The sequence below is a fragment of the Amia ocellicauda genome, chromosome 8 (assembly GCF_036373705.1).
Source record: "Amia ocellicauda isolate fAmiCal2 chromosome 8, fAmiCal2.hap1, whole genome shotgun sequence".
NCBI lineage: Eukaryota > Metazoa > Chordata > Actinopteri > Amiiformes > Amiidae > Amia > Amia ocellicauda.
Genome location: NC_089857.1, coordinates 35,314,628 through 35,339,790, shown reverse-complemented (window position 1 = coordinate 35,339,790; position 25,163 = coordinate 35,314,628). Strand labels below are relative to the sequence as shown.

The following is a 25,163-nucleotide window of genomic DNA, read 5'->3' as shown; positions in this document are numbered from 1 at the left end:
CGTTACAACCGAGGTATGCAGCAAAGCATTTGTGAAGCCACAACACGTACAACCTTGAGGCGGATGGGCTACAACAGCAGAAGACCCCACTGGGTACCACTCATCTCCACTACAAATAGGAAAAAGAGGCTACAATTTGCACAAGCTCACCAAAATTGGACAGTTGAAGACTGGAAAAATGTTGCCTGGTCTGATGAGTCTCGATTTCTGTTGAGACATTCAGATGGTAAAGTCAGAATTTGGCGTAAACAGAATGAGAACATGGATCCATCATGCCTTGTTACCACTGTGCAGGCTGGTGGTGGTGGTGTAATGGTATGGGGGATGTTTTCTTGGCACACTTTAGGCCCCTTAGTGCCAATTGGGCATCGTTTAAATGCCACGGCCTACCTGAGCATTGTTTCTGACCATGTCCATCCCTTTATGACCACCATGTACCCATCCGCTGATGGCTACTTCCAGCAGGATAATGCACCATGTCACAAAGGTCGAATCATTTCAAATTGGTTTCTTGAACATGACAATGAGTTCACTGTACTAAACTGGCCCCCACAGTCACCAGATCTCAACCCAATAGAGAATCTTTGGGATGTGGTGGAACGGGAGCTTCGTGCCCTGGATGTGCATCCCACAAATCTCCATCAACTGCAAGATGCTATCCTATCAATATGGGCCAACATTTCTAAAGAATGCTTTCAGCACCTTGTTGAATCAATGCCACGTAGAATTAAGGCAGTTCTGAAGGCGAAAGGGGGTCAAACACAGTATTAGTATGGTGTTCCTAATAATCCTTTAGGTGAGTGTATAAACAGCTGTACAACAAATGGTCAATCATGTCTTCATCTGTCATCAATGAGGATTTTGGGAGCTGTCAATTGAAAGAGTATCCATGACCTAGTCTGTATCCATTAATTATTTTAATGAGACTAAGGGGACATTAACACTGTGTATTTGTTTCCCCTTCCCCCAAAGCACAACTTGACCAGTTTCCACTAGAGGCCAGTAGAGTATAGGCAGTCTATGATCAAATCCTTATTGTTTAATCATTATGAATATCGTGCAGATTCAGTATAACTGGCCATTTGAAGTTTTACATGAAAGTTCTTATTGTGCAAGTCTTCACACAATGCTGTCTTGTGACCTTGTCTTTTAATTAGGCTTTTCATATTATACAATGCAAGAGTTTTGTCTTTTCATTTATTTATTTAATGATGCACAGACACTGTATGGTTAAGCTTATTCAGAAAGCCAGAGTTTCTGGTAAAACATGAAGCAATCTTAGACCACACACAGTGAAGGCTATCTTGCAAAAGCTGTGACTTTCACAAGCCCGTGATGACTGACTGATTCACATCCTTTCAATATACCCAGAACAGTTTGGGTAAACACATGTACCGTGCTTAGTCTGCTGCATGGACTGTGGAAAAATGTTTGATTATATTCAGATTGCATATCAAGAAAGTCCCCCCCCCCCCAGTTTCAATTTAACAAACAATTTCAGAGACGATGACATTATAATCCACCCTCATGGTTCAGACAAAACAATATCAGTTTAGTCAAAGCAGAAAAATACAGCTTAAAATTGTTGCTAATTCAAGGTTCCATATGTTCAACAGTATGTATGGTTGAGTTTTACTTGCTATTAGTTAGGGGAGGGGGGGTTAATAATGCAACATTTTAGCTTTAACCATTCTTGTATGTTCTCTCCATATAACGAGGCAATAGCTGCACAAATCTGCCTTTTTTCATTCCCTTTTACCCCCTGCTCCACCCAAAGCTACTGATTATTTGAAATAATTGTACCTGCTGTCCTGAACCATCACACATGATCACACCTTCCCTAACACACATTTGATATATAATGTAGTTAAGCCAGTATGTTTCCAAAGCTTTTCATTTTTACACCAGAAGCAATACATTATTTGTTGTCCTTTTATCTACATATGTACTGGTGTATAGGATCTAGTGCTGAACACAGAGGTTTATGACCAAAATTGGGGCCCTGAGCCTCCTGTCAATCGATGATATTCCCCAAACATTAAAAAAAATAACGTATAGGCCTATTTATGAAATCACAAGTAACCCAAAAACAACTCCTTTTTGCTCTGTTTTGACATTTGCACAATGTCTCTGCCAACACTCCTGAGGTTTCTCTCACTGAAAGGAAAGTAGCAGTTGGATTTGGTAATGAGTATGTAATACATAAGGGATAGTTGGATATATTCAGGACCCTATCATTTCTTATTAGCCCTGACAGCTCTGTCAATACAAATGTGATCTTTTCATTTAAGATAAGAAGCAAATGTAGAAAACAGTGTTCCGAATTACAGTAAGAATGACCTTGTAAATGCTCCAATACAGAGTTTACAGTAACTAGCGAGCGAACAAAGGCATCTCTCACTGCCCAGCTACAGATCAAACGGCTGAATCTCGGCAGATCTGAAACCAAATAATGGATTAACCACCTCAGGTCCTTCATGACATGACCTCTGCTATTGGAATATCAGCAAAAGTGTTGTAAGACCTATATATTTCTTAACTATTAGCACAGACAATTATTTAAAGACTTAACACATTTCTATTTAAAATCCCCAATGTATAAACCACACATGCAGCATTTATGCATTTCCTAAATCGAGGAAGAATGGACACTTTGGATGGCGGCTGTCAGACATCATGGCCTGTTTCCCATTCACTTGAACCCACTCCAGTGCTAATGGTACTGTACTTAAGAGTCAGTATTACAGCCTAATAAGCAGGGTACACAAATCCCTGTATACTGGGTGCTGAAACTGAATGTTGGATGCAATTACTAGGTATACAGCATAATAAAATGTAAGGATATATAAATAAGCCGAGGGTTTTCCAACCTAACAATATTCGCCTCGATCAGCCCAAGTCAGTAAAGCTGTAAGGCCATAAAAACAATTTCCCTGCACACTCACAAAATATGCTCGTCTCTGATCGTCAAGGATATCTAATTCATACAGTCATGTGGAAAAGCTCCAGGGCAGAAGCAAGAGCTTCGGTGTTGCACAGCGAATTGAGACAGATGTAGGACATACTGAAAGCGAGAAACCGTAGCAACCACTGCTTAAAATGGTAGTAAAAGTTGAATGTCGGCTGTAATGTTTGTCTGTAGGAGTCACTGGAAATGAAAGCAATTCATTTTGAGAGAAAACATTTGAAATGGTTAATAAATTAACTAGTAAAAGTTTATACAAGCTAATGTACAAAAAGGAAAAACATATATACATATACATAGAGGAATAGCACACAGAAGATGGGAGGATAAAATCAAAAGTGAATTTAAAATACAACACAAACTACATACTGAGTTGTTGCGTTAATACAATTACAGTTTAAGATGAACAGTGTAAAAACGAAACATTTCTTATTTAATTAATTTAATACATTCAATGTCATTATTCCATATGTAACAGTAATCATAACTAGTATAATCAAGTGCATAGGCCTTTGACTTTTTAAATGTAATGAGAACATCGCTGGGTGCACAGTCATCTTTCATTATTGTCCCTTAAAGGAGAGGGAAAGAACTGAAGTGACTAAATTTTCGGCCTTTCTATTTTTTCCACAGGAAATTTTCATTCTTCTTCCAAAGATGAGAGGCACAATCCACATCTTCTTTTTTTGCTTTAGAAGGAAGTTTAACGTCCACACACATGCTCTCAACCACAGACAAGTCAGTGAGCCTGTTCATGGTCTCTTCGTTTCCTTCACTGAGAATATCCCAAACGTCCTTGCTTCGGCTCTTTGCTTTCACCAGCGCTCCCGAGGTTGATGGCTTTCGCGATTCAACGCCCTTGCCCTTAGTTTTAAAGATATCGTCGAGTATGGAAGTGTCTCCTAACAGCTCTGTGAGGAGGGCTTTCTGAGGGCAGGGTGAATTTGTTTCCTCTTTCTGTAGTCTGCAGTTATTTTGGGGGGACAGATATTGCGAGGGAGCCTGCTGATGTTTTCGGCTGTCGCGGAGACCGGGGTTGGACCCAGCGGAGGATTTGTGCTTTTCAATGTCCTGGTCAAAGTTGTGTTCTTGGGAGGAACACTGTTTTTTTTCTCTACTGCTTCTTTCCTCTCGCTGAGTTACAGAAGAATCAGAACCTCCCAAGGTGTCTGGGGCCTCAGACTGGAAGTAGTTATTTCTGTCTTCACTTTTGCTTTTCCTTAAACGCTTAACCATCGTAGCAACACTTTCAGCAGTTACACAACGAGACTTTTGCTTCATTCCTTTAGGATCACTCTTGTTCTTGCATGAAGACCCTGAAAGTGCAGATTTCAAGGACACAGTTGGTTGTGGAAGTTTGATAGTCAGAATATCCTTTAGCTCAGGGTATTGGCTGGTATAGAAGTCTCTCAACATAGTCTGACGTGATTCTGAGGTGTTTCTCACAATCTGCTCTGCCAGTTCCTTGACCGAAGCACTTTTGAAGTATGATGCCATCTCCATTAGCTGCTTCCTAGAAAAGAGAACCTTGTTTTAGAGACAATTGTCATTCATGTCTCACTTAACAGCTTTAATACAGGTACACCAATGTACAAACAATGTAAATGCACATGTACAGACACAAATACTTATTAATTGATGTGGCTGAAGCTCTCTATCCAAAGCAACTTAGGTGGGTGCCTTTGTGTACAGTACGGTTAAACAGTTTTTACTGGAGCAACACAGATGAAGTACCTTGCTCAAGGGCACAGCCAGGATTTGAACCTACATCCATTTGATTTGAAGTGTGAAACCCTGACCACGACTCCACACTGCCTCATTGGGCTGGTTTTGACGATGGTAAAACATTAAGCAAATCTCACAAGGTAGGCTATATTTTTTTGGTAACCTGCAGTCTCTATACTCCTGCAATTATGTTTATGTTTTTAGAGAATGCTGTATAAGATTAAATGGAAAGCAGGATTAGGTTGTAAACCAACACCTGTTTGGGCAAAAACACAATCAGACACTTGCCACAAAACACATTTCTTGTGGCATAAAGAAAGGCTATATAACTGCTTGGTAATTCATTTGTCTCGACTAGTGCAATAGAGAACTTATGAGGCATTGATTGATCTTAATGGTTTTTAACAGTTAAATGACAAAAACAATTCCAGTGGTTTGAGTGAAAATATCTTTAGGAAAGAAAAACAAAACAAACTTGGATGCAATTATCTCTTCAGCAGTGCCAATTACAGCAATAGTAGAATTAAAGAACTTGTTTTGATATAAATCAGTTTTTAATGGAATTGACAAGTTCGGAAAATATTCTGCCTGCAACCATTTTAATAAAGACTGTGTTGTAAAACATGTCTAGTTTTTTTAATTTATTTAATCATTAGATTGTTTCTGAACTTCTTTTGGTTTGGATTTAGACAAGGTAACAGTGATTTAATTGCAATAAAAAATTGGCTAGGTAATCCAAGGCACTCCCAAAAACGAATCTACTAGCATTTGAAAGTAAGAATGAATTCAACGGCACATAAACCAGAAAAAAGGAAAATATAATTAGCTTCCTTCAGCAGAGAAGTCACAGGAGAAGAAAATATAATTCCTAAGGGACAAGGAGGTTCTGTGGTTGGAAACCCTCATCTTTCACTGCTCAAGACCGAAGTTGAATCCAGTGGTTTTCGGCTCAGTCCCTAGCTGTCTGTGGTCTTGGTCAGAAAACCACAGTGCAATTCTGCATAACTTGGCATTTGTTGGCAGCCTCAACAACAACAACAACAACCACCAAAAAAAGAGGCCCAGCAATGAATTAGCATGGAAAATAAAACCCTGAGCTCCAGGGTGGTCCTCTCCAGGAGAGGACTGAGGCACACTGCAGGGAAACTGTGGTAAAGATTGGCAAACCGCCCTGCAGTACAGGGTGCAGGCATTTCCCGTCACTGTGCTCCACTGCTTTTCTATCACTACCACATTCATTCACAACCTTACAAAGTATGTGCATACACATGAAGATGAACGTGTGTATGTACGTGTCTTGCCATTTCCCTTGTAAGCAGATTAGGAATGGGGAATAGCCAAATAAATAGGTGATCAGTCAGGAGGGACAAGTTAGTCAAAGCAGGTCAGTCCTACAGTGATGTCACATGGCACCGTTCGCTAAAATAAGAAAAAAACCATCTGTTTTACCTTGTTCCACATCTCCCTGCGAAGAGGGAAAACTGTCAGGTTAATGACCGGAAGTCAAGCCCTGCCTTACTGCTCACCTGCAGAAAGCCTTGGGAGTCTCTCCGATGAGGAAGGTTCTCTGTCCAGTCCTGTGCACTTTCCTCTGTGTCTGTATCACCGGGTGATCCGGTCTGACCGGACAGGAGCTTCCGTCAGCTTCAGCCTTCTGTGCATCTTCCACTGGGGGAATGGCCTCTTGTGTTTGTCCAGACAGAGTCTATGAAAACAGTCACACCTGTGACCCCAAGCGGCCATAGACAAACTTTCCTTCACAGTAGAGAAACTAGTGCATTTTCAGATTTACTAATCTGATAAAGGGCGTTTTAATGTGGTGTAATTAGATATGCTAAAGCTTTTTATGATAGTTAGTTTCAACTTCTTAATCGATAGCTAATGTATTTGACAACAAGCCTCAGCTAGTTGACAAAGTCTAGCTGTTGCATCCCCCGCTTAATTGCCACTTTGCCAAAATTGAAGCAAACACACACACATATATATATATATATGTACATCTCAGCAAGAAATACATATGTTTTACATTTTACTAACTGTTGTTTACAATACACTTCCAAATATATACCCCCCCTCACCCCACCACACACAAAAACCCAAAAGATAAATATTCAAACAAATATCTTAACCAAAATAAGCTTTGGGATAGCAAGCAAACGACAACATCACTTAAAACCATAAACCACCTTATCCTGAGTTTACAGGAATCAGCCAGTGATGTATATACAATGAGAATACCCTGCCAAATGCCAATTCTTCCTTCAAGTAATATCACATTTTGAATTATATTTATTTGATGCTGTTGAAATGCAATGGCATCTTTAAATTAAAGAGTCAAGACTTTTGCCTAGAGGTAGAGTGGGTTATTGTAAACACAGATTTCCCGCATTTCACTGTAGATTCAGCCAGAACAAAATTCCAGCCCCACTGAAGCCAAAGGTTTAGATTTAACTGTCTGAATTTGTATTTCTTTAGAAAGATACTTTGTAGATGTGACACATTTCAGTCTAACCCCACATATCTGTTCCACTGTATACAATAAGAAATGATATGCAGTACTTTTGTTCCACATTTAGCATTTATGCTAATAGATATTCTCCCATACATCTTTACATTAAAATGCATCTTGCAGATACTTCTACTATGTGAAAGACAAAATTGAATGAATTCATGGATGTTGAAAGTCAAATAAAATTAATCTGTGCCCACTTACTGTACTTCTGCTATAAATTCTGCACAGAAGGAAGATAAATATTGGAGTGCTGCCAATCTACATATTCCTGTTTACCTTTTCAGGTGCACCATGTACAGCTCACTTAAAAACAAGTGTATCTAGTGCTACCAAAACCAATGGATTGGAAAATAAGTACACACATACACAATCATTGCCTTCCAAGTGAGTATTCCTAATCTGACTGTACCTCGATGCTGTCCAACAGTTTATTGGCAGGAACCTGGGAGAACTTTCCCTGTTCAAATACGTTACGTAAGGCTGAGCGACTCATGTGGTTTTCAGCCCTGCTTGATCCAACCATGCGCTGATTAGAGTGTGTATATACGACTTCCTGGACACCATCTGGAAGAAAAAACATATGTACATCATATATATTTTCAGGGATTAATATTGTTTTCTAACACTGCTAGATGACAATATAACCATGCTCTACAGACAATGCCCCCATTTTCATCTCATATATTAATGTGATGTCCAAAGGTCTTAGCAAAGCAATGCAATGCATTGTTATGTTAAATAAATACTGCTCCGCACTGTGCAATTCATTTAAGTAACACCTGTAAGCAGGGCTGTCAGTGAGATTGAGTGATAGGCCCTGTTGTAATAACCTCTGGGCCAGTTTCTACAAACAAATGGTAATGGCAAAACTGGAGAGTAAGTTCTTGTCTGAAAGGGCACAGATGTCAGTGCAATAGGAAGAGCACCAGTAAACATTAACATGATAAACAAGGAAGCGTTGTTTTGTTTTTACAATTCTAATGGGAATTTAGTTGAATATGATTAAAACAAATATTTCTAATGGAATTCTGTAACAAAGAGCACACGTACAAATAATATTAACTTACAAGATGTACTTTCAGGACAAACAATTTTCACTTTTGCTGATTGTATGAGACCAACTGGTTAACTTGTTAGTTCAACAAGCCGTTACAGATGTGCACGCACAGATCACTGGGAAATATACAGCTACTACACTGCAATTTAGTTACATAGCTACTCTAACTAAACATTGATGTGCAGGTCTGAGCTTCCAAATGCTAATCAGAGTATTTGTATAATAGGTCAAGTCTAGCGCTATGTAAGTAAGTCAGTCTAGCGCTGTTGATGTAAAGGTAGATTACAGAAGTAATATACCATACATAACAGACACGCAGGAGTTTAAAACTCATTCTGTAAGTATCTTTGGATCCTTACATCACATATAAATTTATATATACAAGTATTTATTTTAATTACCTAACAATTTGTCCATGGATCCAAGAATGACATCTGTCTTCACTGTGCCATTTCCACTCAAGGAAGGCTTTTTTATACATGTGATTTCAGGCTTTAGAGATGTGAGCTCTGGCTTTCTGGAATGAAGGTTTGCAGTTGTAGTGGGATGGCTTTTGCTGGACAACATGACAGCTTTAGCTTTTGAATACCTGTAATTTTTGTGGGATCTCACTTTTTTGACAGGAACTTCATCTTCAGAAGATGTGAAGTTCTTAATGGACTCAGCTCCTGATCTGTCCGCCCTGTTGTCTTGAACTGCGAACTGGACGTGTTTCAGTTCATTCCTGTGTAGAGGGTCACTTTTAGCTCTGAGTGGCCTATTTTTCCTTTTTTTATTTGCAGGTTTCAATCTCCTTGCAATACCAATATCGTCAGACTCATCACTGTCACACTCTCTTATCTTGCATATCATTTCATGGGTGCTATTTGGTATTCCTGCTTGATGTTTTTGTCTTTCTTGACAAGACACAGAAGAGGTCCCTAATATGGACTGGTCAGTAGTGCTTTCAGAGTCAGACTCCTTGGTTTGTCTGAAGAGACAGTCCTCTCGGGTTCTTCTTTTGGCATATACTTTCCTATACCCCTGAGCAGGGCAGATGACATCATCACTTGCACCAGAAGTAGAATTATTCTCCCTAGCAACATGAGCCTTTTTGACATGCGGTGGTTGATTTCCAAGGCCAGGATCCCCCTCTGAGTCACTAGAAACAGTCCAGTTCTGGCGCTGCAATGTTTTCTGAGGCGCTCTCTTTGTTGACTCAGGGTCTCCTGAGGGCTGGGCTACAGGAGAGTGACTACGTCTGTTCATACTCCCTGTTTCAGGAGCGGCTTTCACGCCCTGGTCTGAAATATATTCTTTGCCAGAATTTCCCAGGTCTGAGCTTCCTTCACTTTCACTGCTCTCTCCTGTAGCTGCTTGGTTTCCTTCAAGAAATTCAGAAAGGCCAAAGTGAAGCAGACTGCGCAGCCCTGGTGAGGAGCTGCTGGATTCTCCCTCCTTACTCTCTGGTCTGGTTTTCACCTTTTTCCCCTGCTCGTTTTCACTCTCACTGCTAAAGTCTAGGACAGCTTTACTTAATTTCGTATCTCTTTTTAGTTTTTCCAGTTCCACAGGCACTTTTCCTGTATTTTCTTTTGAGGAATAACTGCAATGCTCTGACGTCTAATAAATAAAAACAGAGAAACATTTTGAGGAAAAATACTTTGTTTTAGATATTTTAAGTACAGTGAGGGAAAAAAGTATTTGATCCCCTGCTGATTTTGTACGTTTGCCCACTGACAAAGAAATGATCAGTCTATAATTTTAATGGTAGGTGTATTTTAACAGTGAGAGACAGAATAACAACACAAAAATCCAGAAAAATGCATTTCAAAAAAGTTATAAATTGATTTGCATGTTAATGAGGGAAATAAGTATTTGATCCCCTATCAATCAGCAAGATTTCTGGCTCCCAGGTGTCTTTTATACAGGTAACGAGCTGAGATTAGGAGCACTCTCTTAAAGGGAGTGCTCCTAATCTCAGCTCGTTACCTGTATAAAAGACACCTGTCCACAGAAGCAATCAAGCAATCAGATTCCAAACTCTCCACCATGGCCAAGACCAAAGAGCTGTCCAAGGATGTCAGGGACAAGATTGTAGATCTACACAAGGCTGGAATGGGCTACAAGACGTGAAGGACTGAAATCCTGCAGCGCCCGCAAGGTCCCCCTGCTCAAGAAAGCACATGTACAGGCCCGTCTGAAGTTTGCCAATGAACATCTGAATGATTCAGAGGAGAACTGGGTGAAAGTGTTGTGGTCAGATGAGACCAAAATCGAGCTCTTTGGCATCAACTCAACTCGTCGTGTTTGGAGGAGGAGGAATGACCCCAAGAACACCATCCCCACCGTCAAACATGGAGGTGGAAACATTATGCTTTGGGGGTGTTTTTCTGCTAAGGGGACAGGACAAATGCACCGCATCAAAGGGACGATGGACGGGGCCATGTACCGTCAAATCTTGGCTGAGAACCTCCTTCCCTCAGCCAGGGCATTGAAAATGGGTCGTGGATGGGTATTCCAGCATGACAATGACCCAAAACACACAGCCAAGGCAACAAAGGAGTGGCTCAAGAAGAAGCACATTAAGGTCCTGGAGTGGCCTAGCCAGTCTCCAGACCTTAATCCCATAGAAAATCTGTGGAGGGAGCTGAAGGTTCGAGTTGCCAAACGTCAGCCTCGAAACCTTAATGACTTGGAGAGGATCTGCAAAGAGGAGTGGGACAAAATCCCTCCTAAGATGTGTGCAAACCTGGTGGCCAACTACAAGAAACATCTGACCTCTGTGATTGCCAACAAGGGTTTTGCCACCAAGTACTAAGTCGAAGGGGTCAAATACTTATTTCCCTCATTAACATGCAAATCAATGTATAACTTTTTTGAAATGCGTTTTTCTGGATTTTTTTGTTGTTATTCTGTCTCTCACTGTTAAAATACACCTACCATTAAAATTATAGACTGATCATTTCTTTGTCAGTGGGCAAACGTACAAAATCAGCAGGGGATCAAATATTTTTTCCCTCACTGTACCCAATCAGTTTCCTCAGAAATACAAAAATCATTGATGTTTTTTTCATACTTTCTCATTGTGGAGGTCAATATTTAATGACTGGAACCAAGCAAACAACTATCTCCTACTAGTGCTTTTTGTTGTTGGGGTTTTTCTCTCTCTTGCTGAGAGAGTGCTGACCACAACACGTAGAGAAACATACAATTCTTTCAAACCTTGTAAACCAGCAACAAAACCACACAAAAAATAAAGCGACATTTAAATACACATTATTCTGCATTTGAATTTTAATAGCTACATAAATAAATTTCTTTAAAAAATAAATGCACCTTCTTATAACATCATACAAACTATTTGCTAGCCATATGTACATTTTACACCCTGTGAAAGTGCTTAAGAAAAAATAAGAGAAGACCGAAACCAGGATACCACGACTGTATCATTCTTATGGGAATGAACATATCTAGAAGACAAAGAAGTGCCTGGGAAAGCGAGGGTGGGAAACCGTGAGGAGGCACAGGGGTGTTCTCCCTCCATGGTTTCCAGATGCTGTCAGTCATGCCTGCCTGAGAAGGCCGAATACTCACTGTTTCCAGATTCTCTCTGGTGTGTGTGCCGGCTGTCATTATTCCCGCTTCCACGCTGCCCTCCCTCTGAAAACGCACAAATCACAACGTCACAATGCATGACGAGCTCAGCCATCGTGCCCACCCTTTCCACTGAGGGATAGAGGAATAATAGGCCATGCAGATTAACCCTTTGACAATGGCAACAACTAGTAGGAAAACAATATACCAATGTCACCTTGACCAACATTAAATGAAAAAACGGTAAAAAGCCAAGATGAGTTATGCATCCTGAGGTAAACCAATGCAGCATCTGTTCTGGCAAGGAGTGACTTCATGCATCTTCATGCAGCCAGGAGTACAATATATTAAAGCTGCAGATTGATGTTACAGCAGTTTAAGAGCCTTCCATCTTTTTGATCTTTGTAATGATTTTTACTTTGTATGCCAATTAACTCAATTACAACAATTCACCACTGTTAATGAAACCTGAAGAGGATGCTGTTTCTGAAATGGAGAAGGAATGCTTTAAGGCAAAAATGCATATGAAAAACATTTAGGGTTTCCATTTTGCTTACCTCAATGATTTGTCTTGTGAGACAGGTACCCCCAGTCTGCAACCGAAAAAGATTCCTCAAGCCAAAGAGCTCCCCTGCATGGCCTTCAGACCCTTGCACTGCTTCAAAGTAGCGTTTGGCATTTTCATTTCCAACCACTGTACACTGGAGTTGCTACACCAAAAATAATGTGAGTTAGTCTTCATCCCTTCAGTGCACACACCTGTATTGCAATATGATGTCATTTCTATAAAACATATACAATTCTGTGATTAGAAACCATTTTAAATGACATTCATTCGACACATTTGGAAAAAACAATCTGATTATAATGCACCGACTATAAAGTGTCTCTCTGTATAAATACATGTAATACTGAGCAACACTAAGGAACCAACTTTTTTTATCAGTTACACAATTTAAAGAGTCAAATGTAATCAAATTACTTAAATTAAGGGTTCAATTACATAATTGAGAGCTCGGTTGAAACAAAAACCAGCAAGGTAGGTGGTACTCCAGGACAGATTTGAGAACCACTGGGTTAGAACATTTAAAAATTGAAATATTACGCATTCAAGTTTCCATGATGTGCCCGAATTACAAAGCATACTTGTTTATAGATTTGTCGCAGGTATATCACTTCTTCAACAGTGCCCAGAGATATTAGTCTGAAAACCTTCACGTCTCTGCACTGGCCTATGCGATAAGCCCTGAGTGAAAGAAAAACAAAGTTAGTCAGAGCAAAAGACACAGCCTTACAGTTTACTTCTACAGTTGAAGAAAAATCTGGAGCTGAATAATGCTATATTATTCCAGATTCTGCTATTTGATCTTTAACATGGAAAAGATCTCTGTAATCAGTGTCTTTGGATCATCATAGTTCATTTTATTTTTACAAACAGATCATTGTATATCCTAGCGAATTCTACATGGTTCAGCGCCATTATCGGTTATAAAAAGGATCATTATAATACATTGGGATAGCTGACAAGTGACTTGAAGTGTAACTTTTTCAATCAGCCTTTTCAATTATTTGAATTTCATAATATTCCAAGTATTTCAAAGCTTTAAGATAATATTATTCTTAGTCGTATTTTTCTTCAAGGTTTCTTGCAAAATACAAGTTCATAGTTTGTCAAGTCCTAATACTGAAGGCATAATGGAGTTTCCTAACAGTCATTTATTAAAATATATAGGCTACCTTTTTATCATACGTACAGAGTTTTTTTTTTTTTTTTTTTTTTTTTTTTATACAGACTCACCTGTCTATTGCTTGAAGGTCATTGGCAGGATTCCATGTTGGGTCGAATAACACAACAATATTGGCCCCAACAAAATTGAGTCCTAATCCACCAGCCCTGGAAAACACATGGGCCAAAGCCTAATGAGGATTTGTGAAACTGATGACAATGATAATTATGAATGTACCATAAGTGGTGAATATTACAAAACACCTGTAACTTCAAAGTATGCTTCATAGAATACTTTCAAACAAATTAAATCACAGTTCCTTAAAAATGATTACCAGGTTAGAAATCAAGCTGAACTATAATGAATTGAAGAAGTAAATAACTATATATAAATCAACTGCAAATATTTTTCACCATACTTAGGATAAAATAATTTAACATTATGATATTCTCAAGCCAGCTCAGATATTTCAGTATTCCATGTCCAAGTCATGCAGTGTGATCACCACAATGCTGCAACAGTTTATGATCCTTTGGTGAAGAACAACAATATTAGTTCATATTAGGCTTACATTGTCGACACCAGACAGATGTTGATGTCTTGGTTACTGTTGAACTCTTTCACTATGTTGAACCTTTCTTTTGATTTTGTATTTCCATCTAGTCTTCTGTATTCAATGCCTTCTGCCATGCAGTAGTTCTCTAGTACATCAAGAAGCTGTATAAAAATAAGTTCCCGAGCAAACAGAATGGTTACAAAATGAGTAATACTACTGTCTACAGCAAATATGTTGTATATGTGTGTGTATAAGCATATTTGAAAAAACAAACTTTCATGATGGTTTAAAACAGTGTCGGCTGCATTACAGTGCTGGTTACACAGTGATTCTAAAGTGTTAAATATGCAAACAAAATGCATTTAAGTAGAATTGCAAAATGATTTGTATGGAAGCAGAAATAATTTCAGCTGGGAAGCATCTAAAAGAAAAAGAGGGGAAGAAACGGTTGTAAGGATATAGTACAGTTTTTAGTGTTCACAAAGGAATGAAAACCTAACACACAAACAAATAAAAATATATATATATAATGACAGACATTAAGAGGATACATTTATACAGGTTTTATTTAGCAATTTATTAGGAAGAAAGCTATTAAGATATACAAAATGTGAAAAATAAAAATTGTTCTTGCCATTCCTTTTACATATGGTTTAATTCCAGAACTATATATACTATGAACACAGCAAAATGCAAAAGGCGGAGTATAGCTGACATCTGCAGATGTGCTTGATGCTTCATTACACTCTCAGGGCAGCACAAATTATTTGGCTGTATTTTTTCAATGAAGGGTCACTGACTGGAAGGTCAATGTGAACATAAATCATGCAACACTCACTCACCTTGGTTGAGAGAGAGAAAAGGAGAACTTTGTCTTTGTTCGCCATGAAGTGATTCAGCAATTGCTGCAAAACCTAACAGGGAGACAGTAAAGTGTACAGTGGAATAGCAGTGAAATTAATGATCTGCTATCCCAAATTAAGCAAGAGCAATATGTAGTTCATTATTTAACTGAAGAAGAATGTAACTCAAAATGTTACCAGCGATTTACTTTTATAATCCTTTAGAAAATGCCAAGACCCAAAATAAAAAATGGAAAAGAGAAATTAACTTGATTGTTTTTCAGGGCATAATTATCTAAATGTTTATACGTGGCTTGCATTCAGCTTGGCATAAAAAGGAAACTAATGCAAAAGCCAGTGTTGTTCTTGGGGCAGATTTTATCTAAATAATCCAATGGATCTCTCTCTCTGTTACTATTTGGAATACACACTCATCCCTTGAGCCTCTATAAATGTGGACCTGCCAATGATCTCGCCCTCAAGATGTTCCTCTGCTAGGGAAGCAAATAATCTTGGGTGGGTTGTATAACAGCGGGCCTGTTATTTCCAAGGGAAGCATATCCACATCTGGCAGTAGTGGGTTTGGCAAACTGGGTTTAACCAATCCATCTGAGAAGATTGTTCAAGTTTCTAGCACTCTGCAGGAGTCTGTTAGTGCAACCACTTCCACTCTCAAACTTAGTCATAGAAAGTGGGCATTATATACACACACACATCCTGCAATCTCTCTCATATAAGATGCACTTCAGAAGTAAACAATGTATGTGTCAATCAGTTGGGCTATATAAACCACACTAACCCAAACTACAAATGCTAGACTGTATAGATTGGGGGGTAAATTTTCTCCCCACAAGTAGCCTTCAAAATGACATGATGTTGAATAATAGAATGACATTGGAGATACTTCTGGTGCCATCTTAAGATGGAAGATAATCAGTGGCATTTCATCCTGATTGCATTGTCCCAACTATTCATAATAACTGAACCTGCATAAAATATGTAAATACCAACTGTATTTGGTATTTAATTGGCTAAAGCAAAAATCAAAGCCATTTAAATATTAAACATTTTTTGTGGCCCCCAGATACTAGTTGCATATCACTTCAATGACATTATTTACCTTCATTTTTCCACTGTACTTTGGGTCTGAAATAGTTTCAAAGGCAGCCTGTTTGCTCTGTTGTATGAAGTCTGGAAATCTCTTAAACACTTTCTCACAGATGTCATTCACATAATCCTCCTGAAAAGGAAAACAATTCGAATGTGAATCCATCTGCCATAAACTCAAATAGGCCATGCTCATAAAGTTCTCATTCTACGAATCTGCTTATGAACATTCCCCAGCTGTTTAAAAATGTCAGTTAAAGAACAGCAACCACCAGCAACATCTGGATTATCTAACAAATACTGTATATCTCAATTCATGGTTACCTACAATACTTAGGAGAACTTGTTCATTTATATATTTCTGATATTATAAAAAAAAGGCTATTTACAACTCCTCAAATCTTGTTAGCACTCACAAATGCTCTAAATAACACTGATAAAATATATGGAATAAATTAAATGAACAAAATATTTGGCCTGATCAAATTAAAACTGTTGTTTTCTTACCTGCTGCTTACTTGTATTCCCCTTTGACTGCAACAAGGCTACATGGTTAGCCACCTTTCTTAGAATTGTTAGATAGCTGAAATACAAATCTTGCATAGCTAAACCCTTGCTGTTCGTCTGTTCAGAAAGAAGAAAAACAGTAAATAGAGATTACGTGTGTGTGTGTGTACATATACACTCACCTAAAGGATTATTAGGAACACCATACTAATACTGTGTTTGACCCCCTTTCGCCTTCAGAACTGCCTTAATTCTACGTGGCATTGATTCAACAAGGTGCTGAAAGCATTCTTTAGAAATGTTGGCCCATATTGATAGGATAGCATCTTGCAGTTGATGGAGATTTGTGGGATGCACATCCAGGGCACGAAGCTCCCGTTCCACCACATCCCACAGATGCTCTATTGGGTTGAGATCTGGTGACTGTGGGGGCCAGTTTAGTACAGTGAACTCATTGTCATGTTCAAGAAACCAATTTGAAATGACATGGTGCATTATCCTGCTGGAAGTAGCCATCAGAGGATGGGTACATGGTGGTCATAAAGGGATGGACATGGTCAGAAACAATGCTCAGGTAGGCCGTGGCATTTAAACGATGCCCAATTGGCACTAAGGGGCCTAAAGTGTGCCAAGAAAACATCCCCCACACCATTACACCACCACCACCAGCCTGCACAGTGGTAACAAGGCATGATGGATCCATGTTCTCATTCTGTTTACACCAAATTCTGACTCTACCATCTGAATGTCTCAACAGAAGTCGAGACTCATCAGACCAGGCAACATTTTTCCAGTCTTCAACTGTCCAATTTTGGTGAGCTTGTGCAAATTGTAGCCTCTTTTTCCTATTTGTAGTGGAGATGAGTGGTACCCGGTGGGGTCTTCTGCTGTTGTAGCCCATCCGCCTCAAGGTTGTACGTGTTGTGGCTTCACAAATGCTTTGCTGCATACCTCGGTTGTAACGAGTGGTTATTTCAGTCAAAGTTGCTCTTCTATCAGCTTGAATCAGTCGGCCCATTCTCCTCTGACCTCTAGCATCAACAAGGCATTTTCGCCCACAGGACTGCCGCATACTGGATGTTTTTCCCTTTTCACACCATTCTTTGTAAACCCTAGAAATGGTTGTGCGTGAAAATCCCAGTAACTGAGCAGATTGTGAAATACTCAGACCGGCCCGTCTGGCACCAACAATCATGCCACGCTCAAAATTGCTTAAATCACCTTTCTTTCCCATTCAGACATTCAGTTTGGAGTTCAGGAGATTGTCTTGACCAGGACCACACCCCTAAATGCATTGAAGCAACTGCCATGTGATTGGTTGGTTAGATAATTGCATTAATGAGAAATTGAACAGGTGTTCCTAATAATCCTTTAGGTGAGTGTATAAAACACATACACTTTCATATTAGCAGTTTTCACTGTAGTATTTATGGAAAGCAAAATATATATATTCTGTCACTGCTGTAGTGAAGAACATAATATTAGGGTTAAACAAACAAAAAGGTAAAAAATATTGAAGCAACATGCTTGATTCATGGCTTTTGCCCTATGTTGGTTTTCTGCTTATCCATTACATTTTTTAATGTTATATTTTATTGCATCATTCAAAGCTTAAATAACACGAAACACATGGACATAATGTATAGTGATAGTTATACTGTAGCTCTTTGCTTTCTGAGGACAACTGAGCAGCCTTCTTCCAATCACTGTGATTCACTCTGGCCAGTGGTTCCTTAATGTCAGGGCCTGACTGGTACGACCAAAAGCGGCAACTGAATTACCTGCTGACTTTTTTATGAAGGGTCACAGTGGGACAGCATGGCATTACTTTTATTGTTATTATATTTTTATTTCTCAGACCTTAAAGCAGCAGCGTTTTCTCTGGCGTCCACTGCCGCAGCTGCACTTCTCCCTGCTACGCAATAACAGTGTGACATCTTCTGAGTCCAGGACGGCCTGGTACACTGCCTGCTGGAACTCAGTCAGAGCGCAGTACACAACCTAGTGAGGGAGAGCACAGTGAGCCAGTGGGGAAGACATGGGGGGATGGAAGGCAACATTCCAGCCTCTTCATTTTTTCATTATTAATTCTACAATTATTGTTTAATTTTCATAACTGAAACTAAGTTGTTTGCAGACTAATGAAATTCAAAATAAAACATAATATTGAAAAGACCAAATATAATTTTCTACAATACTGAATGTATTAGATTCACCTCACTGAGAGGTTCGGTTCAGTGTAATACATCTCACTTCATTGTGCATATTATTTATTTTAGTTTAAGCCACCTACTACACCAAATTTTTACATTTTCTACATCTTCTGCATAATCCATATCACATTTAGCTCCAGAAAAAATATATATATATTGTACTAACGCATAACTTTTATTAATAACCGTTTTCCTTTCTTACTTACTCGGTCATCTTTCTTAGGTAGTTGGTCACTAATGAGAGACTTGGTTCGTCTCAGGAACCAGTGAGAGATCTTCTTTCCCAGGCTCATGCCAGCCTTCCTCCCTAAAGCCAGACTTCTCTTGGTTGCACTGTGCTTCTGCCCCTGTTCAATTGGGTCAGCAAACTTTGTTGTAAAATGCTTTAAGCTTCCTAAGCATCCTGGGATGGCCCTAGGAATCAAAAAGACAATAACAGCACTATCATGAATTAAGGACCAATGCGTCTCCTTATTCTTGAACAGTCAAGGCTTGCAGTCAAATGGAAAAGGACAAAAAAGCATCTTCCCCTGGACTTTTTTCTCAAGGTAAATATAGCAGAGCTAATATTCAGACACATTTATACTGTATCTACAATTAAATGCCATTGTGTTATATAATGTCAGCAGGTGTGCAGACCTAGGTCATGCCTATAAAGGAAGAGCTGGTAGTATACATTCCTCCCGAGACTGAGTCATGGTGTGGACAGGTTTCTGGGAGTTCACTCACTGGGGTGTAACTGTGGAGGCTGAGCTAATTGTGTAACCTAAAAACAGAAGAGAAACCTGTATGGAGGAGCATTACAGAGGCTAATCGTGACCTCAAAAATATCAAAAAGCAGTTATCAAGCCTTAAAGGAACACAACAAATAATTACAGTATTAGCTGCTTTGTGTCTGCTATTTGCAAATGCAACTTGGGGAAGTTTCAGGGTGGTAGTGTTTACTGACCAGTCCATTACACACCACAGCTCCTCCATGTTATTCTGAAGAATGGTTCCAGTCAATCCCACTCGGACCTTGCACTTTAGCCCCTTCATTGCCTGTGTTATCTGTGAGTTGGGATTTTTAATCTTGTGGGCCTCGTCAACAATAACAGCAGACCAGGGAATGCTGCAATCATAGAGTTTAGGTTACCAAAAAAAGAGAACTAATCCTTTACACAGAACCTGCCTTCAACAACTGTATTTTCCAATTTAGGGACACTATTCTTAATTACACACAACACAATATTTAAAATGTACTGATTATATTCAAATATGACTGAATATTGGCTGCATGATACAGTAATTTCGGTAATGGAGGTAATCTAGGATTGCAGAGAAGTGCGTAAATTGATCTGTATCATTAATGAAGGGGGACACTAAACATAAACTTTACATTATTCTACTGAAAATCTAAAAATACAACTCAAGTTTAAAACTATAACAAAAACAAATCAACACTCCTTCATTTTTCTACTGGAAATCTCCATAATATAAAGTTTAAAAAGTATCAGGACATCACCTGTTAAAATCATCGAGAGAGAGTCGGAGCGTCTCATAGGTTGTCAAGGCAATCTCACACTTCTCTCTCTTCACTCGTGCAAACTCTTCTTCTTTCTTGGTGCCGTGCAAAATGGTACACCTGAAATGACCCCAAGTGTCCAGCTCTTCCTTCCAGTTGTACAGTACTGAGAGGGGAGCCACAATCAGAAATATCTGAAATTAAACCAAAATCTCAATAACTGCTTGTACAGCTCCATAACATTAAATACTGATTTTTAATTATTTACACATGATCACTGTTTGTGGTTTAATTGTACCACACATTCTGCGAAAAAAAAAAAAATGTTTTAAACATTAACTTTGCAGTGCAGATCACTCTGTTGTTGAAATGCTTAACTGGTTTTAATACAACTGTAGGTCTTGGCTAGTGTGTGATTTACAGATACTATATATAAAACTTGCAGGATTGCGAAACAATTTAGGCCTTGTACGTGTGTACTGCTGGTTCCTTGTTTAGATCTCTATAAACATCTCTGCTTGTATTTGGTATAAATGCAAATTCCTCTTTTTATAATCTTGAAGTGATTTTACTTTGAGAGCTTTTTATTTGATTTGTAAAAATAGCATAAATTGCTGTATTCAAGTAGTTGCAGTCTCATCTGTTTTTTATAGTTTTTTTTTTTTTTAACAGATACTTAACACACACACACACACTTCAAAATTAGTCACAGTTTTTTACTTTTGTTTATGCTGACAGAATGGTTTAAGTAAGAAAGTTCAGGATTGCATTGGAACTTTTTTTAAAGCAAAAAAGAAAATACCTTCTTGACCTTGTTTACCGCAGATTTTGGTTTCTGAGACAACAGAAAATCTGGCACATTTCTTTCAATGTCATCTCGTGTCCCTTTTTTGTGCAGCACAGCAGCCAGAAAAGAAATGACCTACAACATAAATGGAACCAAATCTGTTAAAAATGAAAAATAATGAAAATACTTATTGTCTTCTTTATCAATAAAATATTCTAGACATTTAAACAATAGGAATAATCCTCTACATTTGTTTACGTGGTTCTAGAATGTGAAGTAAATTAGTGAAAATCTTTGGAATAAGTTATCTGGAAATTGATTTCTTTTAGGGAAGAAAAAGGACAGACATCTAGGTTACCTGAATGGTTTTTCCAAGTCCCATATCATCTCCAAGAACACAGCCTCTGCCTTGTATGTAATGACTATAGATAAATTTTACTCCCTGTTGCTGATAGTCTCGTAGATATCTGTTTATAGTGTATGGAATGCTCTCTCCATTTCCAGATAACTTGTAGGACACTTCTGCACCCGGAGACTTTCTGTTGTGGAAAAGAGGCTTCTCCAGATTTCTGTCATCGAATATGGAGGCTCTTGATTGGGGGCTCTTCAGCCTCTGTAGTTTTGTAACTGGCACAGTTTCTTCACCGTACTGGGCAAATTTCACCACCACAGCTATTGCCCCATGCTCTGCTGAAATACATTTCTGTACTGTGCCTTCATAGAGAGTTTCCCCAGTGGAGCGGGGAGCAAGGCACTTATCTCCCACATGCCAGTCGTCCTCTAAAACAAACAGACAAACAACAACAAATGAAACTCGGCGTACACACTGCACATCCATTAGCCTATATTGTCAGTGGGATTAGGTGAGAGTATATTCATTTTATTACATCTGGTTTATTTTTAACTTTATAAAGGAATCTATATGTAGAACCTATGATTTGGTCATAGCTTCCCTTACTCTCCTACTGTGCTAAGTTGTTCACCTCCCTTGACCTGGTGGTGGAAGGAGCTCCCTGTAAATATCAGGACTGTATCATCTGTTTTGGCAACCTTAATATTGTCATCAACCTCACAGTAGGAGTGAACACCAGCCACTATAGTAGGTCAGAGCACAAGTACCTTTCATTGTATATTAGTCTGCCTTTGTATGCATATATGGTATTTACTGTACTCAAAGTATGTTGTATTACGATTTATATTATTCACTGTTTAAGTCAGTAGGCGTATACTGTATTATGCATCTTGTTATTACACTAGATACTTTAAACTGCATTGTGTAACTTGGTACCTATTAGTTTGTAGTGTTTCATAAGTCGAATGGAGACTTGAACTATTAACTGTTAATCAGCTTGGTTAATGCAGGCATCCGCAAAATGAACAATAATAACTTACCAGACTGCAGATGCGATTCTGACGCCATGTGTTTCAAACGTCAGACGTACTTTCCACACCATAGTACAGCAACAGTTATGCTGTCAGAGATGACATCACGTCGCAATATTAAACGATGTAGAAAGCGTAATTAATAGAATAATGCTTGAGAATCTTGGTTACCTCATAAAATATATTCCATATTTCCACATTTCGGGAATGTACTAAAGCTGTGTGACATATCAGCCGTACCGATTAGTGTCATTATCAGACAGTCCTTTTATACAATAATTTAACAACGCTTAAATAATTTAAATACATATAGCTTGGTTTTCAGATGCTGTGTGGTGCTACTATGAGCTAGCCAGGTCCTGTAAGAAAATGAAGACATTTCTCCAATAGGTAAATCTATCTTAATTATCCTATCTTCGAAATCAGGGCTGGTACTTTCGATACAAAGCACACGCTCTAAGCTGTTTTAATGACGAGGGTTGATTAAAACACACACACACGAAGCACATTAATACTTACATTATATATATATATATATATATATATATATATATATATATATATATATATATATATATATATATATATAAACGTAAGGAATATTCTGACGCAAATCAACAAATTGCGAATTAGCAGTGTATGAAAATGTACAGGAAATAAAAATACGGACGGACTGCAGTGTGCTGCTGGTATACCGACGATGTTTCCTACAGTTCTGTATTTTTTTAACTTGTGTTAAAATGTAACTCATTTTACGCATCAATATAACGTATTGTGAATTAATTTAAAAAAGTCAAAATGTTTATTGGTGCATCGTTTTCTGTATATATACTTTTATGAATAGAACTTTAAAATGAATAATTAAACACAAAGTAAATCGTGGTCTAAAATGTAATGGTTGAAAAATATATAGTTCTCTTTGATTTTAGCTTTTCAGAAACACAATAGATATTTAGGCTAAAGATGCAATACAAATACTTTAAAAGTGTATTTTGCTTCTTGGGAGTCCCCAAATACCATTCCCTATGTTTCTGTTACAGCTTTTGCAGGACTTAAATGCAACAAAATCTTTAATTACTTATCTGAGTGATAATTGTTTAGCTTATTAAGGAGTTGCACTGGCATGTTTGGTAAGGTCTGTTAGTTCTTAATCCATTTAAGAGAAGACAGTGAATACATAGTGTGTGTGTATGTTTAATTATAATATAGTTGGCTCTTGATATAAATAGTTCTGTACATTATGTATTGACAAACGAGGTAGGGGTCTGCAACCTGCTGTTTTAATGACTCACTGTGTTTATCAGCCTGTTACTTACAGTGACATAAACCCTAGGTTGTATAATTTTTCTTGTCGGATACGTGGTATAAGTCAGACAAATTTTTCCCATGGTGATTACTTTCACTATTTGGGAAGGTGTGAGTGAACCTGTGATTCATGTCTGTTACTTATAAGTAACTTACAGTTACTTATTCTTCATGTCTACTTCAATCACAGAAAACATGACTCAAAATATCCAACATCCTTAGTTCATGGTATCTGCCACCTCAGCCTATGAGACATACTAAAAAAACAGTGTGTATGATTCGAAACAGCCCCTCATGTCTCAAACTCCCTGTTTCATTTCATACAGAATATGCTCTTTCACAGATGCCGTGAATGAAAAGGTCTGTTTCTCTGAACCATATTACACTGAAGAGTTATTTGTTGCCAGGTGTATGTTTCTAGTAGGCAAATATGGATTTGCAGCTGTTATAGCTAAATAGTCTGTAGAAGTAAACTTTTTGCTAACCATTACAAAATTCTGATGCCCATACACAAACATTCTTGATCCACATACTTTATGGTCTTAAGTTCCTCCATTTACACATTCAAAGGTGTTTGAATACTGTCACTATTTTACAGTAATGACACCCCAAGGAATTTGCTTTATTATTGTTAATTAATTTGCCTTGAATGCCACACATTCTTTAAGCCTACTAGTCAGCCCACCAAAGCCTCTTCAGAAGATATAATAAATGAACAATAAAGTGCATCATTCACTGACTGTCTCCTACTTGCAGAATCTGGATTCCCATTTCCTATTGTTGCTGTATTGCAGAGAACATTTGCTATTTTTGTTTTAAGAGTTGTGAACACAGCATGAAAAACATCCTGCACCGCATCCTACAGCAGGGCCTGCTTACATGCTTGCATGCATCTGTTTATCAATTTAACTTGCATACTGATTAGCAAGTTCAAACATTTTCACTGGTTAGCTTGAATTTAATCAGAATGTTATGACAGTGGTATGATAATATCTGTTGAAAGCTTTATAGGATAAAGGATAATTAAGCCATATTGTTAAAATAGTAGAGAAGACAAATAAGTGCATTTAGAAAAAGTACATAAAAATTCACCTGAAAACCGAGGCATGGTTTTTCAGCAGCTTAAAGCAAGACTTTCTTTAGAATATTTTACTTTCTTATAAATTACCTTTGAAAATAGACACCAACAGTTAAACAGAAAACATGCTTTTTATCTCCAATTTAAATATATTCAAAAGGTTAAATAAATCATAACTGCTGATTACAGTCAATTTAAATAGACAGTTTTAAATATACAAATTCTGTGCATTAAACCTGTTGTGTAAAATCCCCATAATGAAATTCCTCAGAGGATAAAGAGAAGATAAAGGACAAAAGTGCAAATGTAGAACAGATCT

General features: G+C 38.2%; 1 protein-coding gene across 1 annotated transcript; it reads right to left on the bottom strand.

Annotated features, from left to right (window-relative positions):
- Positions 1-1,189: 1,189 nt before the first annotated feature.
- Positions 1,190-22,850, bottom strand: ercc6l2 (excision repair cross-complementation group 6-like 2). The gene is made up of 19 exons (XM_066711219.1): positions 22,471-22,850; positions 21,437-21,858; positions 21,094-21,213; positions 20,292-20,485; positions 19,737-19,898; positions 18,994-19,201; positions 18,435-18,575; positions 16,575-16,691; positions 16,081-16,200; positions 14,961-15,032; positions 14,134-14,279; positions 13,634-13,729; positions 12,982-13,081; positions 12,393-12,545; positions 11,836-11,901; positions 8,661-9,861; positions 7,612-7,766; positions 6,217-6,395; positions 1,190-4,478 (listed from the first exon to the last, which is right to left on the bottom strand). The coding sequence occupies exons 1-19, from the start codon at positions 22,496-22,498 to the stop codon at positions 3,584-3,586; spliced, it is 4,575 nt and encodes a 1,524-aa protein (XP_066567316.1). The 5' UTR covers positions 22,499-22,850; the 3' UTR covers positions 1,190-3,583.
- Between the last annotated feature and the right edge of the window lie 2,313 nt (positions 22,851-25,163).

Bases quoted from the DNA above. Each gene is read 5' to 3' on its own strand.
- ercc6l2 (XM_066711219.1), bottom strand. From the start codon at position 22,498: ATGGCGTCAGAATCGCATCTGCAGTCTG. The intron at 21,859-22,470 runs GTAAGTTATTAT...TGTTTGTTTTAG, and splicing joins AGAATCGCATCTGCAGTCTG to AGGACGACTGGCATGTGGGA. The intron at 16,201-16,574 runs GTAAGAAAACAA...TTTCCTTTTCAG, and splicing joins GGAATACAAGTAAGCAGCAG to GAGGATTATGTGAATGACAT.